The sequence below is a fragment of the Zootoca vivipara genome, chromosome 16, assembly GCF_963506605.1.
Source record: "Zootoca vivipara chromosome 16, rZooViv1.1, whole genome shotgun sequence".
NCBI classification, from domain to species: Eukaryota; Metazoa; Chordata; class Lepidosauria; order Squamata; family Lacertidae; genus Zootoca; species Zootoca vivipara.
This window is the reverse complement of record NC_083291.1, coordinates 37,816,707-37,833,825: the sequence shown is the minus strand read 5'-3', so window position 1 is coordinate 37,833,825 and position 17,119 is coordinate 37,816,707. Positions and strand designations below refer to the sequence as shown.

At 47.2% G+C, this 17,119-nt stretch overlaps 1 protein-coding gene across 1 annotated transcript in view; it reads left to right on the top strand.

The window, feature by feature from the left end:
* LOC118075349 (uncharacterized) overlaps positions 1 to 17,038 on the top strand; it is a 45,782-nt gene extending 28,744 nt beyond the window's left edge. The window contains exons 5-10 of the mRNA XM_060269131.1: positions 2,228 to 2,426; positions 4,337 to 4,433; positions 8,744 to 8,915; positions 11,589 to 11,723; positions 14,522 to 14,700; positions 16,485 to 17,038. Coding sequence (XP_060125114.1) covers positions 2,228 to 2,426; positions 4,337 to 4,433; positions 8,744 to 8,915; positions 11,589 to 11,723; positions 14,522 to 14,700; positions 16,485 to 16,550 — 848 coding nt within the window. The 3' untranslated portion in view covers positions 16,551 to 17,038. The remainder of the gene's footprint in view (positions 1 to 2,227; positions 2,427 to 4,336; positions 4,434 to 8,743; positions 8,916 to 11,588; positions 11,724 to 14,521; positions 14,701 to 16,484) is intronic.
* Positions 17,039 to 17,119: the final 81 nt, after the last annotated feature.

Below are 17,119 nucleotides of genomic sequence, written 5' to 3'. Positions count from 1 at the left end.
ATAAAATGCAGAGCTGCGTAGCGTCGTTACTCTGAAGTAGTCCACTCCGGCCACTGTGACAAATATATTTCGTATGATAACAGATTTTTTGTTTTGGCCGCTTCCTGCATGAGCAGAGTCTAGCGCAAAACTAGAATTAGATAGAGGCAGTAGTTCTGCTGTATGCCGTTAGGTGGCGCTTTACAAACTACTATTTTGCAAAGAGGCAGCGTGTGCATTCTACTAACGCTCACCTCCCCAAGATGCTTTGCGCGTGTCGGCTTCATTTGTGCGCTACTGCGCAGGTACCCTGTCTTCTCCATTCCCCTCCCTCCTCCCTGGCGCGTGCTGCCTCTTTGCAAAACAGTAGTGTTTGTAAACAAAGCGTTGTTTTTCGCGGAAGCTACAGTTCGCGTAGTTAAAAATGGACCGTTGGTTAAAAAGTGGTTCATCTCATTAAGAACTGAAAATTAAAACTAACTGTATACTGATGGAGTACTCCGTTGTAACTGTAAAAAACGTATAAATATAAAATATAAAAAGACTCTTAATTTGGCTCTCACTTTTTAATTTTAGGATTAGGAATTAATGGGGGTCCTTGTCACAATAGCGGCTCGATGAGGGGTCCTCGAGAAAATTTTGTTGTGAACCCCTGCTCTAGTTATCTCCCACTTGGACTACTGCAATGCGCTCTACGTAGGGCTACCTTTGAAGGTACTTGGAAACTGCAATTAACCCAGAATGCGGCAGCTAGACTGGTGACTGGGAATGGCCGCTGAGACCACATAACATCGGTCTTGAAAGACCTACATTGGCTCCCAGTACGTTTCCGAGCACAATTCAAAGTGTTAGTGCTGACCATTAAACCCCAAATGGCCTCGGTCCAGTATACCTGAAGGAGCGTCTCCACCCCCCATCGTTCTGCCCGGACACTGAAGTCCAGCGCCAAGAGCGTTCTGGCGGTTCCCTCACTGCAAGAAGCAAAGCTACAGGGAACCAGTCAGAGGGCCTTCTCGGTAGTGGCGCCCGCCCTGTGGAACGCCTTCCCATCAGATGTCAAGGAAATAAGCAACTATTACTTTTAAACTATTACTTTTAAAAGGCATCTGACAGCAGACCTGTTTAGGGAAGTTTTTAATGTTTAACGCTGTATTGTGTTTTTAATATTCAGTTGGGAGCCACCCAGAGTGGCTGGGGAAACCCAGTCAGATGGGTGGGATATAAATATTATTATTATTATTATTATTATTATTATTATTATTATTATTATATTAAATAGACATCCCTGCCCCAGTACCCCCTTTTCCTGAAACAGAACCCATTCCCCAGTGCTGCACAAGTATTAAAAACCAAACCCTCCTTTCAAATATGCAGATACTGGGGGAATTTGCTCAGGGGTTGGGAACCTTTCTCCCCTCATGCTAACCTTTGTGGGGCCTTATACCAGTGGTGGATGAGGCATACCTGCCAAGTTGCTGTCGGAGAAATAAGGGACTGGGCGGAAGTAGCAGACCGGAAGTAGCGCTGCCGCCATTTTGGAACTGGGTGGAGCATGCTGAGAAGTGACTTTTGATGCTGCTTTGCCCAGTTCCAAAATGGCCGTCACGCCAGAAGTTGCACTGCAGCCATTTTGGAACTGGGCAGAGCAGCATCAAAAGTCGCTTCTGAGCATGCTCTGCCCAGTTCCAAAATGGCCACCGCACCAGAATAAACCGGGGAAAAACAAAAAAATCCATTTTTTCAGCTAGGAACAACTGGAAAAACGGGGATTTCCCGGGGAATACGGGAGACTTGGCAGCTATGATTGAGGCCAGAATCAAAAGTGGGCAAAGCAAAGGATGCAGGTCTTACTTTTGTACAGTAACGCGCACTCCAGCCATAACTGAGAAAATCCATTTGGAGGACGCCAAATTTTGGGCTCACACAGGGCGTTACATTACGAAAGATTACCAAAGATCACCTGACAACATGCTGCCTCTGCCTCTGGTAGTACTTTAAAATGTGAGAGAGTTTCTTTTCAGAGTTGCAGCAAGCAAGAGAAAGAAGTGATGCTTTAAAATAAATACATATCTGCATGCCCTATGCTCTGTATCATCTGTGTGGGACAAAACATATGGCTTACAGGGGGAAGATAATAAATGGAACAAATGGAAATGGGATGCTTATGTTCTGTTCCCACCTAGTTTCTGGTTCTAGCTGGGAGAGGAATGTGGATGGCACCTTGCTGGCTTGCCTCTCTCCTCTGCAGGGGTGCGCCAGGCCTTCCAAGAATTGCAGGATTCGGCTTTTGAGCAGCGAGTAGCCTTTGCTGAGATCTTCAACCGGGTGACATTTCTGCACCGCTTCGTCGTTGGGGAGTCCAGCGCTCTCTACTCGGTCTTCTTTCATCTCCTAAGTGGGGCTGCCAGCCTGGTGCTGACCTCTAGCCAATGGACTGCAGGAGCACGGTAAGGAAACAGGTGTGGATGGAAGATGCAAAAGATACACCTGGAGAAGAGAAATTCCAGCCTGATCAAAACACGTAGGCTGACTTGAGAGATGGGATGGGAGGATTTCCAGCAGGGCTGCTGCGTACTTCATTTTTTAAACAGTCATCTTATTCCAGGGGTTGACCACCTTATTAGGACTGTGTGCACATCCGGAAATCTTAGAAGCTGCCATTGGCAACATATCCCACTAACACATACTGTATTCTTCTCAGTGCTATTTTTCTAGAAAAAGAGGTGCTGGAACGCAACATGTTCTCTTAGAATGGCAATAGTGCCCACTTGAGAGGTGCTGGAACTGAATTCGGGTGATTTCCGGCTGGAAAAAAGCCATGATTCTTCCGTTCTCCCAGCAAATTAGGTGTAAGAAAGGTGCTTTCATTTTTTCAAGCCCAATATTTTTAGCAGGGGGAGGAGAGTTGATCCTCCCCCAGGAATATCACTCCCCTCCTCCAATGCCCCTCCCAATTAACTTTGAAAAAGGCTTTTGATTGCTGCCAGTGCAAGGCTTCTGGAAAGCCTGCTTGCTGCAGGCCAGATGGGTGTGTTTGGTGGGTGGGGCCACAGCCAGGGAGAGGAGAGTGAACCTCTTTCCAGCTATGACCAACAAGAGTTGGCTTTTTTTCAAGACTAATTGCAGTGGAGGAAGGAGCAGGATGAACCCACAGGTGCTGAGTTGGCAACCCCTTATTCTACTTGAAGGTCCACTTTAAAGATAAGAATGGAGAGCAGGAGGGGGCCTTGAAGTCGCCAATAAACAGTTAGCAATTGGGTAGCAGACTGAGAAGGTCAGTGTTGCCCACTACGGTGAGACGTCCTCCTTTTGTTTGTGATGCCTTTTTGGTCCCCAGCATAGATTCAAGACCCAATTGAGGAGGGATGGGGAGCCTGTGGCCCTGCATATGTTGTTAGACTACAGATCACATCATCCCCAACTTGAATGGGTGATGGTCATGGATGATGGGAGCTGGAGTCCGGCATCATCTGGGGAGCCACAGGTTCTGAAACGCTGCAGAACGCAGGTTTCTGTTTTCCTGAAATTTGCCTGGCCCACAGTGCTTCAGCAGTTATGGTAAGTAGCTCTAGCTCTTAGTAAAAGCCCATGATTCTAAACACATTTGTATGGGCCCATGGCCGTAAATAAACATCTGAATCTGAATCTAAACACATTCTTGCAAGACCAATAAATTATGCATAGATAAACACTGCAAGATTCTGTTTCTAAGATTTAGGTTTTTAGACTTTTGTGTGGGTGGCAGTGGGTGAGGGGGAAATACAGCGTATATCAGTGTATTTTTCACACCTAAACTGTCCATTGTCCCTAGCATAGGAGACAACTCTTAGGGGCTGAGGTCCCTTCATCCTCCCAATAAATTGTTTTATTGGGCTGCCCCCACAAGTTGATGGGCATTGCCATTCAAATGGTGTGCATGTGCCGTGTCTTGTCATCAGTTATGTGGGGTGGGGCTTACCTGCCCTCCCACCATATTTTATTCAAGTTGGCACCCCTGGTCCCTAGAAGCCTGGTTTCCTATTTCCAAACTTATTTACCCACAATAAGCACTAGAACCAAGCTGTCTTTAAGAAGAAAGCTAAGGCTCTCAGAAGGCAAAGATTGGGCCCTGGGTACCAAATAGCAGTCGTCCCCCCCTTGGGCACCAGCCAATTAGAGCAAACGACAAATCACGTTTTCTTGGGATTGCCATTTGTTCTGACTTCGAGCTAAAGAGTGGGTTTTCTCTTGGAAAGGAAAACCCACTTGGCCCTGTGCTTGCTAGGCACGAGACGAGCGGAAGCCCACCTCCTAAAATGCCCACCTCCTAAAGCACTTCCTTCTCTTTAATGCTCTCACTCCAACTTTCTGCCTCCAGATTCCCTCTACTGACATTGGTGGGAGCAAACATTTACCTAGAACGTGTCATCTGCAGCCTTCTCATGGATGAAGTGGACGGGGGCCATGACTTGACGGTATGGCCTCTTCCTGCACTAATGGAATCCGAGCTGGAGTGTGGGGCAGGGGAGGGAGCAGGGCAAGGTACATCTCTCCAAACAAGCCGCCCCTGGAGTGACAATTTGATACTGATTTCTTCTGAGGCCCCGTCTCGCCCTTCAAGCGTAGGTGGCTTGATGGGAGCCTCGGCCCCCCCTCTTTCCCCACGGCACTATGGTGTCACCCTCACACTTGTCAAGGGAAGGCGTCCACATTGGAGATGGGAGGGGAGCGGAAATCTCTCTCTGCCACCTTCCTGGCTTTTTGAGCTTTGCCAGGTAGTGTTTTGCAGGCATTTTCAAGCATCTATTCCAAGGCTATAAAATCTAGAAACTGGCTTTTCTTTAAAAATAAAATAAAATATTTTTAAATAAAAGCTAGCTATCCCTCCCTCCCTGCCCCCTGCTGCACGTGACACATTTGCCAAACCGAGCAGGAGATAAACAACCATGGTATTTATTTTATATTTATTTATCAACTTTATGTCCCACCTTCTTCCTCCAAGGATCTCAAGGTGGTGTACATGGTTTCCCCCACTCCTTGTTCATTCCTCATAACAACCCTGTGAGGTAGGCTAGCTGAAGAGCCAGTGAGTAGCTGCTTGGCTGAGTGAGGATTTGAACCCTGATCTCCCATCACTCTCACCACTGCACCGATGACCTGAAAGAATGGAGTACTGACCCGACAGAGAGCTTTAGTGCATGCAGCGTTTCAAGCCAACAATTATTACACTGGCACTACCAATGTTCCTGAAAACTTGGCAGGTTTGTGAACACCAGGTGCTGAGCACAAACCATCAGGAGGGATGTTGCGTTCATGCCCTGCTGGTGAGCTTCTTTTTCCAGGGCATCTGGATAGTACTATCCATCCGCAATGGTTACAAAAGGAATGGGAAACACGGGGCTACCTAGATGTTTTTAGATGCCCAGCCCCACTCATCCCCAGCCAGTGGGGCCCCAATGGCCAGGGGCAATGTGAGTTCTAATCCAGAAATATCTGGGACAACTGAAGTTTCTACATCCTTGTCTTAAAGGTAAAGGTAAAGGGACCCCTGACCATTAGGTCCAGTCGTGACCGACTCTGGGGTTGCGCGCTCATCTCGCATTATTGGCCAAGGGAGCCGGCGTATAGCTTCCAGGTCATGTGGCCAGCATGACAAAGCCGCTTCTGGCAAACCAGAGCAGCACACGGAAATGCCGTTTACCTTCCCGCTGTAGCAGTTCCTATTTATCTACTTGCATTTTGACATGCTTTCGAACTGCTAGGTTGGCAGGAGCTGGGACCGAGCAACGGGAGCTCACCCCGTCACAGGGATTCGAACCGCCGACCTTCTGATCAGCAAGCCCTAGGCTCAGTGGTTTAACCACAGCGCCACCTGGGTCCCACACCCATCCTTGTCTTATGGGGACTGAAAAGCCAGTCCCCAGGCACACCATACATTTAAATTCCAAAGAATCCTAGAAGCTGTAGATTATCCCTTGCAGAACTACAGTTCCCAGCACACTTAAACGGCAGTTCCCAGGCTTCAGGGTGTGTATGTGTGCTTTCTTATGTAGGGTGGATGGACAAAGGCATGTTTGTTGTTGGCCCCACCTCCGAATCTGGCCTGGTTGTGTCCCCTTGACCCGGTCCAGGTGCTAATATATTTTCTACCAAATTCTGGCAGTCCTACTGAATTGCACCCCTCCTGACTCTCACCCTGTTCTTTCAGGTTGCTGCTATTGGATTTTAAACCCTTATAGTTAGAACAAAACAAAAATAACCAAGAGGAATGGAGGAGGAGGAGGAGGAGGAGGAGGAAGAAGAGGGAGCTGGGAGGACAGATCGCAACTCTGTTGGTCCCTCTGCTGCAAGGCTACAAGACTTTGCCCCCAGCCAAATCTACTTGCAGGCTGAAAATTGTGCTGTTATCTCTATGAGCAATAATAGTCCTGAGATTAATATGCTCGCTGGTCATGTGAGGAGGAAGCAAAGTGAGGAGGAAGGGCCTGAGGTTCCCCACGCACTAATTGTTGTTTGCATTCCTGAAAGATGCCTGAGATACATGAATCACCAACTCTGTGGTGAAACCTGTATAATAAAGCTGTCGTTCAATTAACAGCAACCCAGTTCGTATCTTTCTTTTTCTCAACAATCCAGCAACACCACCAGCCTGTCTTTTAAGTAACTTCTTATAGTTTTGGGGTGTGTTTTTTTTAAAGAACTTCTCTGGTGATGATAAGCATTTTGTTTAAAAGGGACCCCTGACCATTAGGTCCAGTCGTGACCGACTCTGGGGTTGCGCGTTCATCTCGCATTATTGGCCAAGGGAGCCGGCGTACAGCTTCCAGGTCATGTGGCCAGCATGACAAAGCCGCTTCTGGCAAACCAGAGCAGCACACGGAAATGCCGTTTACCTTCCCGCTGTAGCGGTTCCTATTTATCTACTTGCATTTTGATGTGCTTTCGAACTGCTAGGTTGGCAGGAGCTGGGAGCAAGCAACGGGAGCTCACCCCGTCACAGGGATTCGAACCGCCGACCTTCTGATCAGCAAGCCCTAGGCTCAGTGGTTTAACCACAGCGCCACCTGGGTCCCTATAAGCATTTTGTTTAGTATATCCTTAAATCCATTCTCCATCCCACCTTATCGGGTTTTCCTGAAGGTAGAAGCTAGATGTGACCACAACCAGCCATCCCTACCCCTGTCCTGCCTGTGCTTGCATTCCAAGGGCTGGACTGTTGTAGATTCCTAGGCCCTTGCAGTCGGTCTGCTGCCACTGCCAACCAATTCTGCATTAAATGTGGTGTGGCTGCATGTTGCAGTTTAAATAAGGAGAATTCTTAAAGCTGTATATCTGGCTGGATCAGTGGAAGGCAAGCTGTGACGATGGTGAGATGAGCAAGTGCAACAGAGGACAGGGCCAAGGGCTGTGTATGTTCTGGGTGTGTGCTGTTTTTTGTTATTCTTTTTTTAAAAAAACAAAAACAAAATCTAAATTCAGCACCAAGGTGACCGACATTTTCCACCAAGAAAAACTGGATTTTGCAAATGGAGATTAAGCAGCCTTAAATAACCAGATTTTTTGTTAAGTAGTCAGGGGGCCCTTTACCTTTACCTTTACCTTGCTACGTAGGATCAAGGCTAGACTGGCCAGCAAGATGCTTTTGGTAGCTCACAAATGTAGGTTCCATTTTTGCTGGGGGCTGGGGGACCTGTCACCCTCCAGATGCTCTTGAACTAAAAGGCCCATAATTCCTCGCTCTTGACTGTGCCAGCAGGGGCTGATGGGAGTTGGGGTCCCAGCATCATCTGAGGGCCACCCCTGCTCTAGCTAATGTGCCTAATTATTGTTAAAAGTAACTCATGCTATTAGCAACCAGTGAATGTTACAAGTTAATTATAATTTACTTAAATTTTAATTTTCCAGCTGATACTTGAAATAATGTAGGTCAGGTTTCTACCCCTCATAACTACTAAAAAGCGCAGCAACCCTGTCTTCTTTTACATTGGTTCTCCAGGATGAGGACCAGGCCTGACCCACAACATTTTGCTTCTTGGGGCAAAGGGCAAGCTGGCATTTTCACTGCCCTCCATTTTACGAGTTGACTGGACTGGCCATAGACTCTTACAGCAACACTGACAGCAGGGCCACATCTACCAAACACCATACCTGAGGGCATTAGGCCACGTGCAGAACACGCCACGTGGCTGTCACAGCATTGCTCCACAACACCCTCCTGCCACATTGCCTGCCCCCAACACCTGTTGCTTGAGGCGAGGCAGGCAGCTGCCTCACTCCCCCTAAGGTTAGGGCCGGTTCAAGATGTGGATCCTTATATTACTCTACAGGTTGCTAAATTCCTAACAGCCGTTCTCTCATACAAGAGATGGAATGGAATGTTAGCTGATTATTTATAGTTATAAGAATTTTCTATAATGACATCAGATATTGATTTTAGCGTAGTGCCTAAATTTTTAATCATAATCTTAAACTTTTCTTTTTGAATTGTTAATATTTGTCCTTGTGAGCTGTGAATTGTGTTATATTATTTGTGGCTTGAACGAGTCCGCTGTTTTATTTGTTTTATTTTGTTGTGTTGTGTTTTATGATGGGCGTAAAGCCGAATAAACATCTTTGTTTGTTAGGGCCGGTTCTGATTAAGCTGGCTGATGAGAATCCCACAGATCTGGAAAGGTACTTTGGGAAGGCTGGTGTTCCAGGGAGAACTCAAGGATTGTGTTCCTTCTTATGCTATACGATGATCTGTGTGTCTCTGGTTGCATTGACTTGTCTCTCTTCACTTCAGGAGAGAATCTCCTTCTGGGTGGGCCTATCACGTCGAGGTTTTGCTGGTCTGGGCTTCGCTGTGGTGACTTATTTTATCTGGATCTACAAAGACCCAGCCAAACAGAGCCAGGAGGTACTGCAAAGTCTACAGGAGACCCGGACAGAGATCCAGCGGCTTCTGCAAGAAACAGGTAGGGTGGTTTTTAGGAGAGGGCTCTCTGGGAAATTAGCAACCAAGCCAAACAAATGCATATTCTTGCTAGTCAGCATGAAAGGGGGCTAAGTCCGCAGAGCACTATTGCTGTTAGGAAGACACTTAGACCAGAGAAATACAATTGGTAGAGAGGGCTCTGTGTGATGTCATTTCCCCTCCTCTCCTGGAAAGCAACAAGCGTATAGTACTTCCTTTTCCTCTATCTCTTATTTTGATGTGGAGATGCCTCTGCTGGCTCCAGCATTAGGTGTATTTCTGAAGCTGGGTATACAGCAAATATAAGTATTTTGCCTGCATAGTTTTTATTGCTGCCTTTGCAGTGAACCAATGCATGATCATAAAGTAAGGTAAAAGGGTAAAGGGGCCCCTGACCATCAGGTCCAGTCGTGTCCGACTCCGGGGTTGCAGCGCTCATTTCGCTCTATAGGCTGAGGGAGCCAGCGTTTGTCCACAGACAGCTTCCGGGTCATGTGGCCAGCATGACAAAGCTGCTTCTGGCGAATCAGAGCAGCACACGGAAACGCTGTTTACCTTCCCGCCAGAGCGGTCCCTATTTATCTATTTGCACTTTGATGTGCTTTCGAACTGCTAGGTGGGCAGGAGCTGGGACCGAGCAACGGGAGCTCACCCCGTTGCAGGGATTTGAACCGCCGACCTTCTGATCAGCAAGCCCTAGACTCTGTAGTTTAACCCACAATGCCAACTGGGTCCGTCTTATTTTAAAACTTGCTTTACAAGTTCTTACCTGATTCTTTGCTAAGTGGGTTAAGAAGGGGGATACCAGCTTCCTTCATAGCTGGAGTTGCTCAAAACAAGTCATTACAGCCTAATTCCTATGCTTTCAATTTTGCTGCCAAAGGTGGGATTTTGAAACTCTGTTCAACCCACACATGTGGGCGCCTGGAGGGATAAATCACAATTAATATATCCTCTCCCAGCCATTAAAATCCACCCCGTAGGCCCTCCTATCAGCACTGAATTCCCTCGCATAAGACCTGGAGAGGGAGGGCATGTGAGGCTTTCCTTAGCAGGTGGGAGCTAAGAAAAGGGCAGAAGCTGTCACTGGGACCCCAGGCCAACCTGGCCTGACTCTGTTCCTCCTGTGTGTGCACTGATGTTTCCAGTGACTGATTCCTCCCCATCTCAAAAGAGTTTGGGTGCTCACGCGATGAACATTTTCCCATTTTGAAAGGGAACCTATGCATGTACACAACTCGTTGCAAATAGCAGGTGTGGGGGTGGCTGGAGAACAGAGTGCTGCAGTTGCCTAGCAACTGTCCCAGAGCATCCCCCTTTCCTCTTCTCCCTTGTCTAGCAAAAGTGCTGAGTCAGGGTCTCAAGGTCCAGCAACGGCAAGGGTGCCTCTCTAGAAGTGACCGGGAAATGGGCTGTGAAGAAACTAGAGCATGTGCTGTTAGCAAGTCTGGGTGGATTATGTATGGGTTACCCTCTAGTAAAATAAATGGGCCCCTGACCATCAGGTCCAGTCGTGTCCGACTCTGGGGTTGCGGCGCTCATCTCGCTCTATAGGCCGAGGGAGCCGACGTTTGTCCGCAGACAGCTTCCAGGTCATGTGGCCAGCATGACAAAGCTGCTTCTGGTGAACCAGAGCAGCGCATGGAAACGTCGTTTACCTTCCCGCCGGAGCGGTCCCTATTTATCTACTTGCACTTTGATGTGTTTTGAACTGCTAGGTGGGCAGGAGCTGGGACCGAGCAACGGGAGCTCACCCCGTTGCAGGGATTCGAACTGCCGACCTTCTGATCAGCAAGCCCTAGACTCTGTGATTTAACCCACAGCGCCACCTGGGTCTAGTAGTCTTTCCTAAACTCCAGGCTGCCTTTGGGTTAGTTATAGCAGTTGAGCCTCATTCTCCCTTTAGTGATGCAGCATATTTGACCCAGGAGCCTCTTGGCTTGCAGCTTCCTTTTACGCTTGCACTCCACAGACCTTGGAGATTTTCTGCTCAGCTTGTGTGTGATCTGGTTTTGACATTTAAAGCCCTATGCGGCCTAGGACCCTCGTGCCTATGGGACCGCCTCTCCTGGTATGCCCCGCGGAGGACCTTAAGGTCCATAAATAACAACACTTAGGAGGTCCCAAGCCTCAAGGAGGTTAGATTGGTTTCAACTAGGGCCAGGGCCTTTTCAGCACTGGCCCCGACGTGGTGGAATGCTCTGTCACAAAAGACTAGGGCCCTGCAGGATTTGTCATCTTTCCACAGGGCCTGTAAGACAGAGCTGTTCTGCCTGGCCTTCGGCTTAGGCTCACTCTGACCCCTTATATGGGATTTGATATATAAATTCCCCCCTGGCTTTTTTTGCTGGCCCAATGTAGGACCAGTATGGATAGCTGACTCAGGTGAATATCTGATGTTTCCTCCCTTTATGGTCTTGATTTATGGGCTACTACTAAAATGAGGCTGCATTTTAAGCTGCATTTTAAGCCGTATTTTGTTTGTTTGTTTGCTGTTGTTGTTGTTTTCTTTTTCCTATTACGTTTATTGTAATTCATATTTGGTGTTAGCTGTGCTGAGCCCGACCCTGGCCGGGGAGGGCGGGGTATAAATAAAATTATTATTATTATTATTATTATTATTATTATTATTATTATTATCATCTGCTTGCAGAGAAGCTAATGGCAAAACCAGAGCTTCTGCTTCTGGACTCTGAGGTCAATGCAGAGAACAAGGAATTAACTGACTCAGGATTCCCAAAGCTGCTGCCCTGCTCACAGGACAGAACTGCAACACAAATAAAGGAATGCAGGGCTGACCAGCAGAAAAGTGAGTGACTTATTAGGAAGGAACCGGAAGGTGGCAGGTGGAGAGCTGGTGTGCTGGGGTGGGGGTGGGGGGACTGAAGCACTGGTCTCGAAGCAGAAAAACTTTCTTTAAAATTCCAACTTCCCAGTGAGGCTCACTGGGTGGTCTTGAGGCAAATTCTCTTTTTCTCTCTCTCAACCTACCCTACCTTGTAGGAGGCCAAAGCACCATATAGGAGACACAGCAGACCACAGACACAATTGCGTTGAAAGTTGTCTCTTACTGCTGCTGTGTTTCAGAGCTGGGGAACCTAGGGGTCTCCAGATGCTGCAGTACTCCAGCTCCTATCAGCCATGCTGCTTGGGGCTACTGGAAATTGGATTCCAGCAACATCTGGAGGGCCGCAGGTTAATGTAATGCTGCCCCTGGTGGATTCCACCAGGAAAAGGGGCCTTTTCAATAGTGACCCCCCATTATGGAACAGCTTTTCCAGAGAGAATTTGCCTAGTGCCATTCCTGTGGTCTTTTCAGTACCAGGCAAAGACCTATCTGTTCAGCCAGACTGTTCCAATAACTCATGTCCTATCAATTTCTAAAATGTTGTGCTTTAACTTTTGGTTTGTGGCAGGCTTTTGTTTCCCCCACCCTGCCAGCTAAAACAAGTTGGCTTTGACACAGCTTGCATCCACACTCGCCCCTTTCCATGGAATCGCTGTACATTTGTTTGTTCGCTCTTGTGGAGCGTCAAACTATCTGTTCCAAAACATTGCATTCCAGCATTATCCCTGTTTTCCCCTCTTGTGTTTTCTGTATCCCTTGTCGTGGACCCATCTGGCTTGAGGCATGTTCAAAAAGATCAGTTGCAGCACTCGCCTATACAGTAGGGCTAGGGAACCTGTCACCCTTCAGATGTTGTTGGGACTCCAACTCCCAGCAGCACCAGACAACATTCCCAGTGGTCAGGGATGATGGGAGTTGTAGTCCAACAGTAATTGGGGGCGGGGGAGCAGGCTCCCTACCACGGCTCTGCGGTATAGATCAGGGATGTCAGTGAGGTACCATCATCCTTGACCATTGACCATGCTGGCTTGGGCTGATGGAAGTTGGGAGTCCAATAACATCTTGAGGGCATCATGATGGCCACCCGTATGTCAACAGCAAAAATGTGGTTGAGGATTTTCAGGGTGCCTGTGCCGTTAAATAATTTCCTGCTTGCTGGGTCTGCCCTTTTCATTTATTCCTGTTGACTAGTACCCCAGTAAGCAGGAAACTTTCAATGGATGTTGGAAAAGGACCTTTGCTGAATAGGATTAACTTCTTAGTAAACACCATAACAGGTTCTTGGCCATAAGGAAGGATATTGCTGGGTAATATAGATCTGCCAACAAGTGATCTGAGGATCTACTGTTATCCCACTTCTAGCCAATTGTAGAAAAAGTAGTGGCTTGGCAATTCGAAAGGATAGTAACTATAAGCCACCTGTGAGGATTCTTCTTCTTCTTCTTCTTCTTCTTCTTCTTCTTCTTCTTCTTCTTCTTCTTCTTCTTCTTCTTCTTCTTCTTCTTCTTCTTCTTCTTCTTCTTCTTCTTCTTCTTCTCATTTGTAGCCGAGTAAAATTATCTTCCATGAACACGGTTTTAACAATGAGTGACTGTGGAGGCCAATTCAGGATCCACACGTCCTTTCACAGTGGGGACGTTGGTTTCTGGCCGGGAGTTGATCTCGGTGTGGATTTGCCAAGCATGCCTTCCTCTTAGCACGTTTCTCCTTTGCATCCTGAGTTCGAGTGTCTTCAAAGCCCATGACACCTTTGGTAAAGGCTGTTCTCCAACTGGCGCGCTCGCAGGCCAGTGTTTCCCAGTTGTCAGTGTTTATACTACATTTTTTAGATTTGTCTTGAGACAGTCTTTCAACCTCTTTTGTTGACCACCAGCATTACACTTTCCATTTTTAAGTTTGGAATAGAGTAGTTGCTTTGGAAGACGACCATCAGGCATCCACACAACATGACCAGTCCAATGAAGTTGATGTTGAAGAATCATTGCTTCAACGCTGGTGATCTTTGCTTCTTCCAGTACACTGATATTAGTTCGCCTATCTTCCCAAGTGATGTGTAAAAATTTTTGGAGACACCATTGATGGAATCTTTCAAAGAGTTGGAGATGGCGTTTATAAGTGGTCCATGTTTCACAAGCATACAGTAAGGTTGGCAGTACAATAGCTTTGTAAACAAGCAGTTTGGTTTCCCTGTGAATGTCCCAGTCCTCAAACACTCTGCACTTCAATCGGGAGAAAGCCGCACTCACAGAGCTCAAGCGATGCTGGATTTCGGCATCAATGTTGGCCCTTGTGGAAAGATAGGAGGTAGGAGAAGTGATTGACATTTTCCATTACACATTGAGTTGGATTTGTGGCGCTGCAGAGGGGTTATTTTGTACTTGTTGGTGCAGCACTTTGGTTTTTTGGATGTTGAGTGATAGGCCAAGCTTTTCATAAGCTTCTGCAAAGATATTTAGGATGGTTTGGCAGTCATCCTCTGAGTGTGCACACACTACATTGTCATAAGCGTACTGAAGCTCTATGACGGAAGTTATGGTAACCTTACTCTTTGCTTTCAGCCTGCTCAGATTGAAGAGCTTTCCATCTGCTCGACATATTTCTACTCCGGTGGGGAGTTTCCCTTCAACAAAGTGTAGGATCATGGCAATGAAAATAATGAATAGAGTTGGGGCAATAACTGTCTTTGGGGTCAAGTTGCTTCTCTTGCCTAAATATCACTTCCGGAGCAACCAACAGTCTGCCATTTTTCCCCCCTTCAGTGGAAGAGATGTGGATTAGCTGTCCCAAGCGGAGGGGGCGTTCTCCATCCCACACTCGACGTTCTCCATCCCGCACTCGACGTTCTCCATCCCGCACTCGACGCTCCCGGTCCCGCCAGCGCAGTCGGACTAGGAATGTCGCTGCCCAGCCGCTGGCAATTCCTGTACCTCTGGAGCAGGTGAGTTCACTGCACATGCTATGGATATGCATAGAAACCCAACAGCTGGAAACCAAAGTTCCACTTTGGGTCACTTGGAGGAAGTCTCCCCTATGGATTAAACTCGAGCAAAGGCAGGCGGGGAGAGAACAAGAAAGGATTGGCCTCCTGTTTCCAAGTACAGCACTAGGAATTGGTTTTCTAAGGATTTGCCCCCAACCCCTTTTACTTTGGCTCTAATTAATCAAAGTGGTAGCATTGGAACTCGGAACCCCTTTTTGATTCTATCAAGTATTACTAACGTGAGTGGGTGTGTTATGTGTGAGGGGACCTGGAACCCAAAAAGGGCGTAAAAGTAAGAGTGGGTAGGAGTTCAGTAGAATACTGGAGACTGGAGCAATCCTCCCTCTTCATGAAAAGCGAGAAAAGCTTTTGTCTCACCTTTGGCTGGACTTAACTGTCCAGGGGTCTTTGACCTTTATAAACTCCCCAAAGCAGCAGGGCCAAAGACTGCACATGCATGCTGTCAGGGAGCCCCGACAGCAGAATGGATGTTAAGCCAGGCACCCCCAAACTCGGCCCTCCATATGTTTTGGGACTACAACTCCCATGATCCCTAGCTAACAGGACGGGAATTGTAGTCCCAAAACATGTGGAGGGCCGAGTTTGGGGGCGGCTGTGTTAAGCTGAAACGGCAAAGGATTGGGCTCCCAAGACACAAGGAGAACATGCAGAATTCTATCAGGGAGATTAGTTTGTGAGGACAAACTTCCTCCGACCCCAATTCCTCCTTTCATCTGTGAAATTTTTGATGTGTCACTTTATTCAATTAAGGAAAACAGGAACAAGACTGAAACTTGTGGGCACTTTTGCAAATCTGAGCTGACAGTTCAAAGCTCCTGTCCCACTTACAGCATGGGAATAGGTGAGCCCGTCAGTCCAGCAGGGCTCTCGTTCTGTTAGCTTGCATAGCTTCACTCACTTAGTGTAATGGTGCAGTGCTTTGCATAATTTAGATTTTCTTGGAAGGGTGTGGAGGAGATGTACAAGGCTGAAATCTCTCCCCCCCCCCCAAATGGAAACTTTAACTCAACACACACACACACACTTCAAGCCACAGGGGCTTAGGAACTGTAGGGTGAAAAGTACTTTTTGTGTGTATTTTTGTGGAATGGCGGCATGAGACTAGGGCCAGCTGCATGCTGTCTGTCACCACAGTTTTTGCCTGTGCAAAAACAAAACAAAATCACCTTCTTGCAAACTTATTTGGTTTGTATAAGTGTATAAAGTTATTGAGGAAATTACTTTTTAAAAAATTGACACACAGTACAAACAGCATCCCTTTTATCTTACTGCATTGCTGCAGTCCTACTGCAGATGGTGGTACTGCTTCTAACTTGGGAGTCCAATGCTTCTGCACCTTGTGGGTACAGAGACCCTTAAACATTTGGGACAGGGACTAATTATTATAGGCTCAGGCTTCAGTCTAGTGTGTTGCTGTGGCAGTTAAACAGCAGAGGAAGCAATGCTGGAATCTCATGCATGTTTTGCTCATTCCTTCCTCTCGTATTGTGCTGTTCTGCTATAGAACTAGCTTCCTCGTCCAAGAGAGCCAGTACTCTTTTAGCATATCTCTGCTATGCGTCATTTAACTTTTGAGTGCTGCTCACAATGCAGTAGAAGTAATGTAGTTTTCTAGCTTCCCAAATCCTGTTTTTTTGGTCTTACAATGGTTCAAAAAGCAGGACCACAAAACCAAAGGTGCTCAGAAGGGCACTTTAAGCCAAATTTCTCACTTGTTGCAGGCTCTGCAGCGCAGCTTTCGGAGCCAGAGAGCCTTGGAAGTGCCTCGCCCTCCAATCCATCATTAAAGCCGGGCTTGCGAATGAGAAGACTCCAGGGATACACCTATGCAGCTGAAGGGGAGATTTCTCTTATGGCTTCCAGCTCTGTACCTTAGCAGCCTCAGTTCCAGCCAGAGTGGGAATATTTTGGAAAGGAACAATACTTTGGGGTGTGTTTTGGTGGAATTCCACACCCTGAATTGGGACAATGATGAGAGCAGGAATGAATTTTGCTGGACCTTAGCACAGAAGTGACTCCTCTCCGTAGGAGCCTGAGCTACCTCCAGCAGACAGTGACATTGCACTCTAGGGTCTAGAAGTGCCCCCCTTTTATTTAACCCAGCTAATTTTAATTTTTATCTGTTCAAGGAAAAGAACTGAAAGCAAGACCCTCTGCCATCTCAGTGGAGCTTTGCCAAGTAAAATGGACATGTGACTTGAGCCATCTTCTCAGGCCTGCCCCTTTAAGAGAGACCCTTTCCCAGTTGTAAGCAAAGAGATGCAGTAGCCCAAGAACAACCTAAGATATGAACCAGAGTTAGTCTTCATTATGTCTTGAAAGTTAAGTCTGCTGCAGAATATATAAAGCTGAGGAA